Source organism: Orcinus orca, chromosome 17 (assembly GCF_937001465.1).
Source record: "Orcinus orca chromosome 17, mOrcOrc1.1, whole genome shotgun sequence".
In the NCBI taxonomy this organism is placed as follows: domain Eukaryota; kingdom Metazoa; phylum Chordata; class Mammalia; order Artiodactyla; family Delphinidae; genus Orcinus; species Orcinus orca.
This window is the reverse complement of record NC_064575.1, coordinates 50,105,758-50,123,379: the sequence shown is the minus strand read 5'-3', so window position 1 is coordinate 50,123,379 and position 17,622 is coordinate 50,105,758. Positions and strand designations below refer to the sequence as shown.

General features: G+C 36.5%; 1 protein-coding gene across 2 annotated transcripts in view; it reads left to right on the top strand.

The window, feature by feature from the left end:
- Window positions 1-17,622, top strand: part of STK3 (serine/threonine kinase 3) — a 319,933-nt gene that overhangs the window by 53,331 nt on the left and 248,980 nt on the right. For both annotated transcript variants that reach the window (XM_033438225.2, XM_004275350.4), the window contains exons 2-3: window positions 2,553-2,633; window positions 9,361-9,489. In XM_033438225.2, coding sequence (XP_033294116.1) covers window positions 2,553-2,633; window positions 9,361-9,489 — 210 coding nt within the window. The remainder of the gene's footprint in view (window positions 1-2,552; window positions 2,634-9,360; window positions 9,490-17,622) is intronic.

Genomic DNA, 17,622 nt, shown 5'->3' with positions numbered 1-17,622 from the left:
TTGTGTGACCTCTGGGAGTTGTTCTTTTTAAAACTCCCTGGTCGTTTTTTTCTCTTAGGAAATTGATTTTGTTGGGTTTTGTAGAGTGTTTTTGTAAGCATGTACAGGTTGGCGTTCAGCTAAATAGTCAAGGGAGCTCTTAGGTAGATTGATGGAACTGTTTCTCTGTGTAGCTCTTTTCTCACAGGTATTCTGTAATGCACATTTTATTTGCCTTGCCTCCCCAAACTCCCATCTTTGTTTCTTTAACTCAGCAAAATTGCTGGGCTCTGTTGGGTTCCCTTCTCCCTGTGCTACATTTTGGACATAACCTATAGATCTAAAGCTTGGGTGATAGTAGGGTTTATCTTATTTCTTTCCCTTTTCTCATGGATCTCTGTCCTGAAATATCTGATACTCATGTCTGAAAATAGTTGCTTCCTATATTTTTCTGAGTTTTTTAGTTGTTTACAGCAGCCAGATAATTCTGGATCCTCTTACTTCCTTGCGGTCAGAAGTGGAAATCCTGTAATGGACACTTTTAAATCTTTAAGTTGTTTGAACTTTCAGTAGCATTTGAAAATGGTCAAGTACTACTTTCTTGTCCTTCATGACCTCATTTCCTAAATATTGATGTTTTCCTGGGATCTCTTCTTGACCCTTATGTCTTCTTAGACATTTTCCTGATGATTTTATCCCTTCTCATGTCTTCAGGCTTCATCTGTGTGCTGGTGACACCAAAAATGACATTGCCAACTCAGATCTCTGCTGGTATTCATATATACAGTTGGTTGCTGGAAATCTGCATTTGGATGAGAGGAGTTAAACCCATCTTATTCCCCTCCAGACTTTTTTCTGGTGTTCTTTAGCTTAGTAAATAACATTGCCATCTAGTCATTAGCTTAAGCCAAAGGCTTATTAAGAGACATGCTCAACCCCTCTCTTTCTTGCATCATCCCATATTTAATCAAAACCACTTTCTGTTGACTGTGCCTCTTTAATATCTTGATTAGCTTATCCTCTCTCCATTCTTACTGCCACTGCTATATTCTCTGCATACATATTTTGAATAATCCCCTACTGGTTTCCCTTCTCTACTGTTGCTTACTGCATGTCCTTCCTCTGGATTACAGGGGAAGTGATCTTTTTAAAATAGAGCTCCTAACATGGTTTACAAGACTCTTTTTAACCTGACCCTTTTTAATACATCCTGGCCACTTTTACTTTATTCTTTCTGAATTATTTTTGGTCCTTTATACATGATACTTTATTCATAGTGAATTATTTTTGGTCTTTCAGACATACCATGTATAATGCCTCTCATTTCTTGCTTCTAGATATTTCTGCACATGCCATACTATGGATAACTTTAAAAAAAAAAACAAAATAAAAAGACATTTCTCTATGGCAAATAGTCAAGTGGACCATAAAACTAAAAACTCATAAGTGAAGTCAGTACAAGTGAAAATATGTACAACCTAAACGAAAGCCAGTTTTCCTTGTATACAGATAAGGAAAGGACCAAAAACCCAGGAGAAAAGTGAGCAAAGAACATGAATAGATGATTTGTTTTATATTATATTAAAAGATGCTCAACTTCACTCATAGTAAGAGAAATGCAAAATAAATCTTCTCTGAGTTACAAGTTTTCACCTAATGTATTGGCTGAAATATTTGGTTCAATACTATGTAGGTAGAATTGTAGGAAAAATGCTCTCATATATTACTGGTAGGAGATTAAATTCGTATAAGCCTCCTGGTGGGCAGTTTGTTAATATCTATTAATATACATATATATTAATATCACATACAATTATAGTAGATAAAATATACCATAATATAATCAATCAAAAATTTTAATAATTACTATATAGTTATAATAGTGATCTTATGTTATTAAATTTATATTATGACATATGGTTATTACTTACAGTATATGTGCTTATTTATCAATATATATACTTCTATATTTGTGTGTGTTTATATATTCCCTTGACCTCGCAGTTTCGCTTCTGGGAATTTATCCTAAAGATATGCTGGCACATGTGTGAGTTGACTTATGTATAAGCTTATTTATTGCAGTGTTGTTTATATTAGCAAAAGGGAACCTAGATATCCATAAGTAAAGGATCGGAGAGTAAGAGATACTACATCTTTGCAACAGAATAGGATGTAGATGTAAAAAAGAAAAGAATGAGGATGCTTTCTATGTATTTATGTTGTAGAGATCTCCAACATGGATTTTATGCTGTCAAGTAAAAACATCAAAATATATAACAGTGTGGATAAAAAACATTGTGTATAAAATGCTATATTGTGTGTTAAAAGAGGGAGAAATAAAAATATGTATTCATATTTGTATAAAGGTGTCACAAGAAGCAAATAAAAGTGCTTATTCTTTGAGGTGTTTCTGGGAAGATTAAGAACAGGGGTTGGAAGGAGACTATATACTGTATACTTTTTTATATTGACTGATTTTTGAACCATTTGAGTATATTGCCTCTTAAAAGTAAAATTAAAAAATTTATGAAAGATGTTAAGGAAAATATTTTTTCTGTTCTTTTTCTCATCAGTAAGCTAAAAAAGCTGAGTGAAGACAGTTTGACTAAGCAGCCTGAAGAAGTTTTTGATGTACTAGAGAAACTGGGAGAAGGGTAAGTACAAAAACATGAAAGTAGCATTTAGATAATGACAGAACAGTTATAAAATACCATGTAAGATTAGTCTTTCACTAGAGTATATTTGATTGAATTGAGTAGTAAGAGTATAGAGGGGATGTACCTGAACATAGTGAAGGGCCGTATATGACAAGCCCAAGCTAACATCATACTCCATAGTGAAAAGCTGAAAGTACAGGAGAACTTCCAGGATAATAAAAGGCACAAAACACAATTAAAACAGCTTAGATTAGCAAGAATAAGGAAAAAGAAATAGAGAAAACAAAAATATAAAGTAGTAAGCTAAATGTAAGTTGGAAGGAATAAAGTGAAATACATTTTTCACTAAATGTCAGTTCTCTCATAGACAAATTATTAGGGCTAATTAAAATGCAAAACCTAGCTATATGCTGTTTATAAGATGCCCATGTAATACAAAGGGTAGATATATAGTGGTATTTCCTATTAGAGATATCAGATAAGAACTAATCACACCAAAAAACAAAAAAGAAAGCAGGAGTGGCAATATTTATATCAGGTAAATTAAAGTTAAAAGATCTTAAGTGAGTAAAGAGGGGTTAATATTCAAATGAAGAATAAAGAGGGATATTAGGTAATGATATAAAAGACAGCTTATAATGAAACATGTATGTGTCAGTCGCCGTGACAGTTAAATTTCTGAAGCAAAGCTATTAGAAACATTAGGGGAATCTAATAAAAATATATTCATGTGAGAGATTTTAATATATCTTTTTCTGAATTGGACAGAATAAGGAAAAAAGAGAAAGGACTTAAAGGGATTAAGTATTATAATCAACAAGCTTGATTATGTATATGTGTGTGTGTGTGTATATATATATATATATATATATATATATATATACACACACACACCATATATATGGTATGTATTTATACTTACACTGATATAACTATTCTTGCCTCCCCCCTACCCCCATTTTTTGGTATATTCATGGACCACTGATTAAAAAAAACTAACAAAAAAACCCCAACAAATTCTAAAAAAAGGGATTTTTCAGGTTACATTTCTAATTATAGTCTACTAAAATTAGAACTAAATAATTAACAATACGATAAAACCCACACTTATTGGAAATTAAGAAAGATAATCTGAGGTAACCTATGAAGAGGAAATTGCAAATTATCTAGAAAACAGTGAAATAGAGAACAAATCATACTAATATTTATGGAATCCAGCAAAGCTGTAATTAGGTGACCATATTTAGTTTTAAATTTCTTTACTACTAAAGAAGAAAGACCAAAAAGTAAGGAAGGAAGGAAGGAAGGAAGTAAATAAATAAATAAAATAACTTAGTGCTTATTTAAAGAACTGAGAAAAATAATAAAATGTACCAGAAGAAACTAGAAATAGAGAATTCATGAACTAAAAAGCTGAAATTGATGAAATAGAAAGTAAAAAAATTAGAAATAATACATGTATATAAAATATACTTCTTTGAACAGGTCATTAAAGTAGTTAAACCTAGTTCCGACTTTGACTAAAGAAAAAAGAGCAAAAATAATTGAAGATTTGGAATAAGAAAGAAGATACAAGCAATGATAAAGAAATGATTTGAAGAATTAAAAGACTACTAAATGCTGCTCTATGAAAACTCATTGGAAAATCTAGAAGTAGATGATTCCATAACAAAATATGAATTGTGTGAATTGACTCCCAAAGAAGTTTAAACTTAGATATATAAATTACCATAGAAAAGATGGAAAGGCAGTTAAATATCTATTTATTAAAAAGATACCAGCTCATGATATGTGTACACATATAGCTGATTCACTTCGTTATATAGCAGAAACAAACACATCATTGTAAAGCAATTACAGTCCAATAAAGATGTTTTAAAGAAAAAAAAAGATACCAGCTCATAGCAGCAGTATTCACAATAGCCAAATGTGGGGATGTCCATCACTTGATGAATGGATAAACAAAATGTGATATATCTGTACAATGGAATATTATATAGCTATTAAAAAGAATGAAGTACTGATACATGCCTCAGTATGGATGAACCTTGAATCATATATTCAGTGAAAGAAGCCAGATACAAAAAGTCACATATGATTCCATTTATATGAGGTATCCAGAATGGACAAATCCATAGAGACAGAAAGCAGATTCCAAATGATTTGGAACTAGATAGAGGTGGTAAGGATTACACAACATTGTGAATGCAACAAATGCCGTTGAATTGTACACTTTAAAATGTTCATTTTACTAAAAAAAAAAAAAAGTACCAGCTAAGTTTTATCCAGTCATTAAGGGACAAAGAATTGCAGTTATTTTTATGAAGCCAGCATAACTTTAATCAAAATCTAGATGTATGGGGCTTCCCTGGTGGCGCAGTGGTTGGGAGTCCACCTGCTGATGCAGGGGACGCGGGTTCGTGCCCCAGTCTGGGAGGATCCCACATGCCGCGGAGCGGCTGGGCCCGTGAGCCATGGCCGCTGAGCCTGCACATCCGGAGCCTGTGCTCCGCAGCGGGAGAGGCCACAACAGTGAGAGGCCCGCGTACCGCAAAAAAAAAAAAAAAAAAAAAATCTAGATGTATGAAAAAAGAAAACTGTAGTTCAGCCTTACTTTGCTACCCATTATGATCACCATGCCCACCTTTTCTCAGATGGAAAGACATTGCCACTTTACTTCTTAATGGATCCCAACATCCATTAAATTTAGGGAACTTATTTCAGTGTTGGCATCTCTGTTACCTCTGACCTGCACTATACAGCTTTCAGTGACACCAGTAAAGGGAGTATTCTCTGGACTCTCTCAGTGAGCATACTTAGAGGGTGGGCCAGCAGGTCACATGGTGAGATATCTATTCTAGTATTCCATCTACTTGAGCCTTTGATCTCCTTCCTCTGATGTGTAATGAGGATCCCTGGCATCTCACTTAATGTGGGCCATTGTTGAGTCTGGGTTTTAGTTAACTAGCTGAGCAGACTGTTAGGGACACTCTCAACTGTTTGTTAGAAGTAAATTCCTTTCTCCCTGGAAATCTTAGAATTCCTTCCCACACATATTCTTTAGGGTTCTGCTAATAAAAACTGACAAAATCATACACCTCTTTTGGTGTGACTAGTAGGTACTCTTTTGAGTCAGATTTTGTATTCATTCCTCTGGTGTCTGTGGGAATTTGAGTGTAATTATAGGTCTGGAACAATGAGAGGTGGTCTGGGAAAGGATCTGCATTTCCCTGAAAGGCAGTTCCCTCAAGTAAGGTCTTATAGAGTCTTCAGGCATCATGAGGTTAATTTTCTCAGACTAGGGGACAGGGTTGCTTTTGCTGACAAGGGAGACTTGGTAGGGGTTGGGGTTTCAGGTATTCAGATTAATAACAATCTACGTTAATATCTCAATACCAATTCTCTGGGTACCTTTCTTTACAGTTAAAAACCTAACTTTAGCGTAGTAGTCCTGGTGATGTTGTGAATTCAGTTTGCAATGTAATTCAGCTTCCAGCAAGATTAGACTTCGAGTTTGGGTTTCAGAAGTCTCAGTCCTGGGCATATAAGAATTATGACTTTCTTTTGGAGCATTCAGATGTTTTCTGGGTCTCTCAGTCTTGGGCTGGCAATTTAAGCCCTGAGCTTGTTATAATTGTTTTATGACTTTTCCAGTGTAGGCAGGAGCAGCCATTCCATTCTGCAGTCTTTGTACCCTTATTTTCACTGTGACATTCAATTGATACATGGTCTTCTAAAGCTTTGCCTAGACTCCAGGCAACTAAGGATAGTAATTTAAATAATTGTTTTGCCCCTAAATACCATAGGCTATCAATGTTCTGTTTGTCACTTGTTTTGAAGCCATCACTGTATTCAAATCTAAGAAAAAACGAATCCAAGATTCCCATCTTTAAGATTCCTTCCCTTAGAACCATTTCCTTCCCCAAAACTATTGGTAGCAGGACATGGTTAGGAAAAGAAAGGCTACTCTGTGTACTCTGGGTTTAAAGAGTTTATTATGAAATTTAGGGCTCAAATGACTTGCGGAAGGGCCAGGGATGCAAAGGTTATGGACTTTGTCACTGAAGGTCAGAGAAGCCAGTGCTGAAGATCTCAGCCTGGAATACTCAAGTGGTGTTTCTTAGAAAGCTCACTTGGGATCTGCTGGAATCCTTAAGAATCTTTGAGAAGCTCCCACCAACTATCTTAGTCTGCAGCAGCAGCATCTTGATTGTCAAAAAGCTCGGCAAGAAGCCACTGTGTATCTTGTATCTGCTAATGCGTCTGCTACAGCTAAATTTGGAGAATGATAGTTTCTCCTCAACTTTTTGCCATTTAGATTTCATGCATTGTCAAACTCTTAACTGGGATCCATTCAGGGAAGGGAAATTGGGAAATGTGGTTCCCAGTTTTCCTCCTTTGTAGTGACAAGAAGACCTTAGAAGGGACTGATGGCGTTGCTTAACTGACAATAGATCATCTAGCACTGCATTCTAGATTAGCTTTTGAGGGAAAAAAAATATATGTATACACACACGTATATACACACACATACATACACACACACACACACACAGATATGGCTTCTAAGGGGAGATGCAGATTTCCCCTGCTCTCTGAAAGTAGAGCGTTCCTATGAAACCTTTTGTAAGTTGAAATGTTGTAAAGCAAACAAACAGTTACCTTATGACACGTCTTGCTAATGGATACACAGAATAAATTGAGATAAAGCACAGATGCTCACAGACACAGTTCAAAGCTCAGGCAGTGTGATGCTGAGATGCTGAGTGTAGTTTCCAGGGAATGAGCTTGGCGGTGCCACTCTTGCTGTTCATGGTACTTTCTCCTTCTGTGATGGCTCCTGCAAAAACACATGTTGAGTGCTGTTTTTGTTTTTCACCTTTTTTTGTAAAAGGGTAAATCTTCTTCGAATTTCTTCTGGTTAGCGAAACAGGTACTAATCCAGGTGTTTTGTAAAAGCGAAGGGGCATAAGGTGAACTTTTGAAAAGTGGGGTTTACCTGTGTGTGTGTGTGTGTGTATGTGTGTGTGTAAATTAGGACTGTACACACACGTGCGCGTGCACACACACACACACACACACACACACACACACACAAAAACCCAAAGGTGGCTTTGGGTATCAAACTAAATTAAATTACTTCAGAAAGCCCAAAGAAACAGAGGATAGAATGCAATTCATTTTGTTAAAGTAACTGCTTTGTCACTCATTTTTCACTTATTTTAAAAGATTGTATATTTGAAATGATTCTGCATAGCTTCCTAATATTAGGAAACATTCCATGTCTCTAACGGCTTGCTCTGCTTTCTCTTCTGCAGAAATAATGTAGTAAGGAAAACATGATCTTTGGAGTCAGAATATGTTTGAATTCTGGCCTTGCTGGTCACTGGTATCTGAGTCTCCATTTCCTCATCTTTTAAAATGGCTGTAATAGTATTTTACCTCACAATTGAGAGGGTTGAATTTGATAATGCTTGTAAAACATCAGGCATAGTACCTGACGTACAATAAGAATTTAGTAAGTGATAGCAGTTTTTACCTTATCTTCTAATTCATCGCAAAATACAAATGGCTTCCCTCTCTCATTGTTCTTGCTTTTTAAGACACATAAATATTTATTGGCAATGTTTCAAGAGTTGTAGCAGAGACAGTTTTTGAGCAAGTGGCCGTTAGATCCTGTTACTCATTTTATTTGTCTGTGCGTGTGTGGTCTTGCTCTTGAGGAGAAGAAGATAGTGAAAGGAACATTTGAGAGACCTTGGATCTGTGACTTGGCGGGGACCAGATTTCCTGCTTCTCTAACTTTGGTGTTGTGTGGTCTCCAGCTGAAGATTTCAGTTGCTCTTAAGCAGTCTGAACAGACATTGTACTTTGATATTTTGGGGATGATTTTGTTGAAGATGAGATCAGCCTTTTCTTCTAACATGAGACTTTGGCTGTTTTTATTCTGTATTTCATTCTTTTAACTTCTACTTATGTATCTTCTTAACTCTGCATTTGTTTGAGTTGATAAACCGTAAGTCTATTTCTTTCATTCATAAGAAAATCAGCAAATCTTTTTCTATTAATTTGATGATTTTAGTGAATTTTAAGTCTATAATTGAAACATTAAAGCTAAGATATAGGGCTTCCCTGGTGGCGCAGTGGTTGAGAGTCTGCCTGCCGATGCAGGGGACACGGGTTCGTGCCCCGGTCCGGGAAGATCCCACATGCCGCGGAGCGGCTGGGCCCGTGAGCCATGGCCGCTGAGCCTGCGCGTCCAGAGCCTGTGCTCCGCAGCGGGAGAGGCCACAACAGTGAGAGGCCCGCGTACCGCAGAAAAAAAAAAAAAGCTAAGATATAATTCACTTTTTTAATTTGTTTACTTTGATTTGTCACCATTAAGTAGTATTTTAAATTAGAAAACACTACATGGATACTATATATAAAATAGATAACTAATAAGGACCTACTGTATAGCACGGGGAACTCTACTCAGTACTCTGTAATGTCCTATATAGGAAAAGAATCTAAAAAAGAGTGTATGTATGTATATATATAACTGATTCACTTTGCTGTACACCTGAAACTAACACAACATTGTAAATCAACTATAGTCCAATAAAAATTTAAGAAAAATAAAAAAAGAAAAGACTACATGTAAAAACTCATAATAGACCATTTTTCTCTAATAGTTATGATGTTTGAAAGGGGAAAAATAAAGAAATGTCTTGGTTTCTTTTAGGTCTTACGGAAGTGTGTTTAAAGCAATACATAAGGAATCTGGTCAAGTTGTGGCAATTAAACAAGTACCTGTTGAGTCAGATCTTCAGGAAATAATCAAAGAAATTTCCATAATGCAGCAATGTGACAGGTATGTAGAGATTTTATTTCTTTACCTTCATTTTGATAAGTTTTGCTAATAATGTATAATAAAATGTGTTCTTTGGTCATTTGTTTAGTTTTCTCTTCTGCCTTCCCATCGCAAGGGAGACTCATGTTTCAAGGAAGATGAGAATAGCTTTGTAGGGTTGTCTTTAGGACTTTCAGCTCTAAAGCACAAATGATATTATAAAGCAAATGTGGTGAAAGAAAATACTCAAGCCCTTTTTTCATTTTCAGGGAAAATTTATGGGTGAGAATTAGTTTTTGATATTAAGGAAAAGTCATTTAACCATCCTTTTGATTTAATTGTTTTTACTAATTAAAAGCAGTCATGTCTTATGTAACTCTAATTTATTTAACAGACATTTACTGAGCATCCCTAGTGGGCCAGGTACTGTGCCAGGATCTAGGAATATCAAGGGAACTAAGACATTGTTTTTCTTCTTGAGGGGCTGGTAATCTAGTTGGGAAGACAGATACTTAAGCAAATAGCTGTAGTCAACACAGTCATTATACTGACTGGTACATGAGGAGATCTGAGAACAAGAGGCAGGGCACCTACCTCTGCCAGGAGTCAGGAAGTCTGGAATGCAGAGGAAGAGTAAATTTGGTGAGGAAATAGAGGGATGAGAGACTGTAAAGAGAATTAAAGGTAGAAAGGTGAAAAATAGCTCACTGTTATGTGCTGTTCTGACAAGGTTTAGAATTACTGCAGTGGAAAGTAAGAGACAGAGTGATATGAAATGAGTTTGGATAGGTAAATGGAGCTGATAATGAAGTATCTTATATACCCTAGTAAGTAGCCTGGCCTTTATAAGGGATGCAGAGTGTATAAATTAGGACTGTGTTAGGCCTGTAGTTATTTAATCAAAGAGGGATTTATTATTCTCCCTTTATAAAAGGTCTAGAGATAGGCTTAATATAGCAGCAACGAAGTAACAACTGTGATAGGCTTTTTCTTACACTGTGCCATCCTTAGCATGTGGTCTTTGTTCTCATGCTTATTATCTCATGGTTGCAAGAGAGCTGCTCCAGCTCCAGCATTTTGTCTACATTCCAGACAGGAGGAAGAAGAGAAGAAGTGGGAAAGGGCTTTCCCAGAAACCCTCAGTTTATATTTTATTCATCAGAATTGAGTCACACAGTGAGTTAGAGCTGGCGAACGTAGGGGAGTCTGGACACATTGTCATCCCTAATCAAATCAGGGCCCTATTAGTAAGAGATCTATGGAAAACTTCCTTTTCCAACGGTATGTAAGATACATATACTGTAAGCTCTTTGGCTAATGAAGCGACTGAATTGTCCTAGAGGAACTTTGTTGCTTGGGTCTGTTCAGTTTTGCTCTTCTTTATTGTGGTGCTGTATATTTAGATTATATTACATATTTTCCATGAAGGCTATATAACTGGAAATTCAAGTGGTTATAGAAGAAATAATACCTTCCTCAGCTCCCAGGTCAAAATATATAATTGCAGAGTTTTTCCAGACCTCTGTTAATTTGGTAACTTGATAAGAATGTGGTTCCCATAGTTTGATGTAGATAAGGAAAGATTGAGCATAGTGTAGTGCTGGGCTCTTCAGGTGCTTAATATTTGCATGTTGCTATTATTATTTTATTATAATGGTTAAAAATAGTTCAGGTACTAATGTTGTGCTTTAGAGGTTTTAATTGAGTGTGTTCTAGGAAGGGCACGGTGTCTCAGATACTACCCATTATACATCTCCTAACCTTTGTGCATCTTGGTACCCATCAGTTCTTCCTCAGATTTCTGCAACAGCTTCCTGTGTGTTCACTTTGTCTTTCATTTTTGCCTACTCCAACCCATTTTTTTCCCTGAAGCTAGAGTGTTCTTTCTAAAATGCAAACCTAATCAAGCCATTCTCTGTTTAAAACCCTTAAGTGGCTCCCCATTGCTTAGCTAGATCCTGTCTCCTAAGGATGGCATTCAAGGGCCTTCATGATCTGGCCAGTGCTTATGCTTCCAGGCTTCTCTCTTACCTGAGTTTCTCTTTTAAGCACCTGTTTATTTGTATTCTCTGTCACCTGACTCTTTAATTCTTTGAGTTTGGGATTATGACTTACTAAGTGCCCTTGGATCCTGCCACATAGTGTCTGCTCATGTATTGACAGGTATTACTAATTCTTGCCTGAATGACTCAACTGGAATATCCAGAAGCAACTTTACATTTAACATTCTAAAACCAAATTTTTAATTGTTGCAGATAAGCCTTTCAAATTCCTGTTTTGTTAATAGCATCATCATGTACTTAGTCTTTCAACAACAAAACTGAGAATTCATCTGTTTCTTTTTCTGATACCTCTGATGACACTAATTCTTGTAGAGTCTCCTTCTGAAATGTCTTCACTATCTTTATCCTTTCTTCACTCCTTGGGAGAAGGAATCATATTTCTTAGCATACATCACAATGCCTAGCACTGTACTTTTTGTTAAACGAATGTGAATAAATAAGGTATGGATAAGGAGTATGTGAAAGAGCATTGTCGGTTGAGGGGACCCTAGGGAAATCTGATCGTTGTTCTTGTTATGTACTTGAAACTACTAAGGGGAAAGAAAAGTAGTGAATTAAAGGGGTAGAAAATGTGAATAAATTCTAGAAATTTTGTACCACTTTGTAGCAGAATGCCTTGTACATAGTAAGTGCTTCTCAAATATTTGTTGAATGAAATGGTAAAACAAATATTGATAAAAAAAATGGAACCTGTCTTCTAGATTTCACTTTTATATTCATACTGAACTCAGGAAATAGTGAAGGATCAAAAACCAAAATTGGTTGGTTAAAAGATCCTAAAAGTGCTAAAAGATAAGGTAAGTGAAAAACTGGGAAATGGCAGGAACAAGCATTACATTTTTAGCTACTACTTACTTGTGTCAATGCAGATGTGTTAATGAGAACTGGCATAAAAATGATTTGGAAGAAAACAGTACAAATTGAAAAATTCCGACATAAAACAGTGGAATTTTGGTTAGAGAAAATGAAATTTGTATTTCTGAAATTGATATATTTTCTTAAGTCTATGCAGCTATTTGGGCAATTGGCAAATTGTCTTGCTTTCTACACTCTAAAAAGAGACGAGAGGGTGTTTTAAATTTTTTGTTCATTTTAGTGAGTACTAAATGTGTTCAATACTGCATTTTGGCGTAAATATTTGAGGGAACCCATCTGCATTGTTTATTGTTGAATCTTCTGTGTCTAGTCCAATGCTTGGCACAGAGTAGGCATTCAGTAAGTATTTGTTGAATGTTTAAATCATAGAATATTGGTTGTAGACTAGACTTCTGTAGATGTACTTTATTTTTTTAAATTTTTTAATTAATTTTTTATTTTTTGGCCGCACCCTGCGGCATGTGGGATCTTCCCTGACCAGGGACCAAACCCGTGCCCCCTGCAGTGGACGCATGGACTGTTAACCACTGGACCACCAGGGAAGTCCCAACTGTAGCTGTACTTTAGAGTTTTTCAAATGTACTCTGCTCTAAGGAGGTGCTTCTAGGGGTATTTTCCTCAAACAGTGAAGAATTGAGCAGAGTGAGAAACTTAGCCCTTGCTTTTATCTTTTTTTCTATGTTGGAGCTCATTCTAAAATTTTATTTGAGAAAAGACTTCTGGTGCTAAAGCATAATTAAGAACTATTTTATGGGTACAGAAAATGAGACGTAGAGATTTTACATGAATTGTCCTAGATCATAGCTAGTTAATGACTAGGATACTGTGAGGACCCACATTTGCTGACTCCAGGGCCAGTGCTGAAGAAAGCAATGTCTATACAATGATTCCAACAGTTCAAAGTAAAGTACTCATTCTCAAGGCAGTGCTAGAGATGGAGGCAAGAGCTGGTCAGCATTACTTTTGAATACTATGTGCCAGGTCATGTGGATATAAGGGAACCACAACTGACACAGCTTCTACATTCCTAGTACTGACACTCTAGAGAAGGAATTTCTCATATCTAAACCAAGAGAAATGTTTTGTTAATGCATGCATCAGGGCACACAATTATTCACCTAATTTATTTTATTTATATATGTATATAATATAAATTAAATATATATATTATGTAAATAAATTTATTCAACTAATACATTGAGTACCTACTCCTGCTGGTAGCCCTTACGTGCTGTGCATAAGAGATATAACAATGAATGAGCCAGACTTTGGAAGGACTTTCAGTCAGATGGGCAAGACAGATGAATGGACAGGCTGTTTCAGTATAGTGTGATAAGACCTCTGATGGGGTAAATATGGGGAACTGTATGGGTTGCAAGACGTGTGTAATGCCTCACTATTGGGGATTCAGGGAAAGCTTCCTCAGGGAGATCATACCCAAGCTGAGTTCTAAAGGATGACTTAGATTTACTAGGCAAAGAGGAGAGGCGGTCCATGTGGTAGGAATAGCGCATTTCTAGCTTGTTTGCTCAGAGGCTTCTTTCTACCAGAGCAGCTCCTGTCCCATGTGTTCTGTTTGCTGATGTTTCTGGGTGAGATTCCATTTGAACACTGTTTCTGATGAAAAAAATAAGTAAATAAAATTGAAACTCACCATACTGAAGGATTTGTGATTAACTTTGGCAGTTTTTATCAGTTCATCTCTATGTATTTGTTTTTGGGTGGGCCAAGAAATAAATTGCTGTGATTTAGAATTATATTGGAAACAATTCAGTTTTCATAGGAGAATATTTACGTTGCCTTTGTGAAAACACTGTACTACCCCTATTAAGTTTAGAACACTATTAAGATGGTAGAAGGATGTTAATGAAACGTATGTAATGAAAAATAGCCATTTCTTTAGTATTTTAATTATCACATGCTTATAATGGCAACATTAAAAAATACACCTTAGAAAATATTTGCAAAAGACTTATCTGATAAAGGAGTGTTATCCAAAATATACAAAGAATTTAAAAAACTCAACAAGAATACAAATAACCCAATTAAAAAATGGGCCAAAAACCTTAACAGACACCTCACGAGAGAAGATATACAGATGGCAAACAAGCATATGAAAAGATGCTTCACATCATATGTCATCAGAGAAATGCAAATTAAAACAATGAGATACCACTACACACCTATTAGAATGCCCAAAATCTGGAACACTGATAACACCAAATGCTGGTGAGGATGTGGAGCAACAGGAACTTCGATTCATTGCTGGTGGGAATGTGTAATAATATTGCCAGTGGAGAAGTCAGTTTTTGACAGTTTTTTTCCAAAACTAAACATACTTTTAACCATATGATCCAGCAATCTGGCTCCTTGATATTTACCCAAAGGAGTTAAAAACTTACGTCCACACAAATACCTGCACATGGATGTTTATATCAGTTTTATTCATAATTACCAAAACGTTAGAACCAGCCAAGATGTCCTTCAGTAGGTGGATACATAAACTGTGGTACATCTAGACAATGGAATATTATTCAGCACTAAAAAGAAATGAGCTATCAAGCTATGAAAATACATAGAGGGAACTTAAACGGATATTACTAGTGAAAGAGACGATCTGGAAAGGCTACATATACTGTATGATTTCAACCATATGACATCCTGGAAAAGGCAAAACGATAGAGACAATAAAAAGATCAGTGGTTGCCTGGGGTTAGGAAGGTGGGGGGGGATGAATACGTAGAGCAGTGAAATTACTCTGTATGATACTGTAATGGTGTCTACAGTTGAAACCCAAAGAATGTACAACACCAAGAGTGGATCCTAATGTAAAGTATGGATTGGGTGACAGTGTTGTGTCAGTGTAGATCCATGACTTGTAACAAACATCCCAGTCTGGTGGGGATGTGGATCACGGACAGGCTGTGCACGTGTGGGCGCAGGGGGCATATGAGAAAGCTCTGTACCTTTCACTCAGTTTTGCTGTGAACCTAAACCTGCCATAAAAAATCAAAGTCTATTAAAAGATACCTTTAGCAATACACGATTTTCTTCAATTAAGATGAAATTCAAGTTAACATAAAAATGTTAATTCACTTTTAGGAAAAATTAACATTTGAATCTCTATAAGAAGCTTAAACAATGATTCAGTCCAAATAACTTGTACCACAGTAGTGTCTATATAAGGTAGAAATACATAAGGAAGTTTGTAGTGCTTTTTCTGTTTTTTTTCCTCTGGTTTCTCTGTTTTTTCCTCACTTCTCTTTTTATACTACTATTTTGAGTTGTGATACTAGAGGAAGACCGTTAGAATAAGGGTTTAGAGGGGATATGAAATGGAGACAGAGGAATGGCAAGGGTATGATACATTAGGCATGAGATGAGAGGAAGCCAAAAAAGAAAAAAAAAAAAAAAGAGAGGGACATGCTATGTAGTTTTATTGGGCTGAAGGTGTTAAACAGGGGAAAGGGAATGAATGGGACAGGAGAATGAAAGGTAGGGGAATGGCACAGGGGAAGGGAGTAGACTGTGCCTCATGAGTTTTGCCCCAGTTATTGAGGCATCATGTTTCACTTTTGCTTCCTGGTGTGTGCTGTAATTTGACTTGCGTCTTCCATGTCCCTCCACCCACTGGAATTTTCAGAGTCATATTTAACTATTTAACTGTGCCAAGAATACATAGAATTGCTGGATTCTCATATGTCCTGTAAGTCCATATGGTGGCTTAGTCAAGATTCCTAGGCCTTATGGCTGAACTAAGACTTTGTGTTGCTTAAAATTAAAAGTACCACTGAGCTAGTGTTTTGAAGCAAGCTCTCCCTGCTTCCTCTCCAGCCTTTAATAATCAATGTGTGGTTAAAAATATAGATGTTAGTGTATCTAAATAATTGTACGGTTAGCTAACTTGCCCGCTAGTATGAACACTATCACCTTTTGGCCCCTCACAATCCTGCACTGGATAATCCTCTTTAAAGGCTATTTAATTGTATTATTTTCTTGCATAAACTCCTTCATGGGTTCCCCATTGTCTGAACTGCCTTTTATTCTTTGTCGCTAAAGTCTACGAATTTTTCTCCCTAGCATCTGCCACTAGGCTATGTATGTTGTTCAGTGAATGTTTGTTGATTACTTTTATATGATACAGGAATGAATTATGAATGAACAATGTCTGTGTCAGTGGAAACAGACTGGCTTAGAAGTCCCAGGTCTTGAACTCCCTGCTTATTTGTTTCTGTGTTTGTAGTTTTTCAAAGTGTTGGCTTTAGATTGTAATCTTTAATTTGCCAGTCTTAAATTTATATTCAGTGTGCAGTTGAAGGGAGACACAGTGGATAAAACACAGTAGAAGACTTGCTTTTACTGTCTTCTAACTTGTCACTTTATATCATAATCAAATTGTGTTGAGTGTACCTTGAAAATATCTCTTGAATTTGTTTTCTACTCCAAGCCACGATCTGCTTTTTAAAATGTAGGTTTTATTATTATTCAGGTATGATGAGACCAGCATATCAGGAGATAGCTTGTTATACTTCCAGATCTGAGAAGGGTGCGGGTGAGAGAGGGGGACCCATACGGGGAAGCACCAGGGTCAGTTAGGAGGCAGAGGGAGAGGGGGAAATGTGGGCAAGAGCCATTATTGTGGTTTCTGTGGGAAGGAATGGGTGAAATTGAGTAAACAGGTTTAGGATTGGCTAGATTAAATAATTTCTTTGTGATCTGGGGCTGTCCTTGGTTGTCTGGTATACGGCCCTGGGGTGATTAAGGCTGGGAAATGGTGGCCCTGGAGGTAGTTGAGAGTATGAAACTCCCGATTGGCATGTTTGCATGTGAAAGGTACGCTCACAGATGCTATCTCTAGGAATTAGCTAACCCTGAGAGAGGAACAGTGGAGACTTTGTCAGTAGGTCCCAGATGTCAAAGCAGCACAAATACAGAAAATAAAAAGATAACACTTAATACAATCTCTTGCATACACAGACCAACAGAACCTTCTAACTGGTCTACCTGTGTCCATATTTGCTTTCCTACAATCCAGCTTTGAAGCAGTAGCCAGAGGAATCTTGAAAGTATAAATTAGATCATGTCATTCCTCTGCTTAAAATTCTTCTCTTGAATATCTATTGAAGCCCAATCTCTTTACCTTGTTTTTGAGGCCCTTCGTTATCAGCTCCTGCCTCCATCTGCAACTACATTGTGTTCTCCCTCATTTTTCACT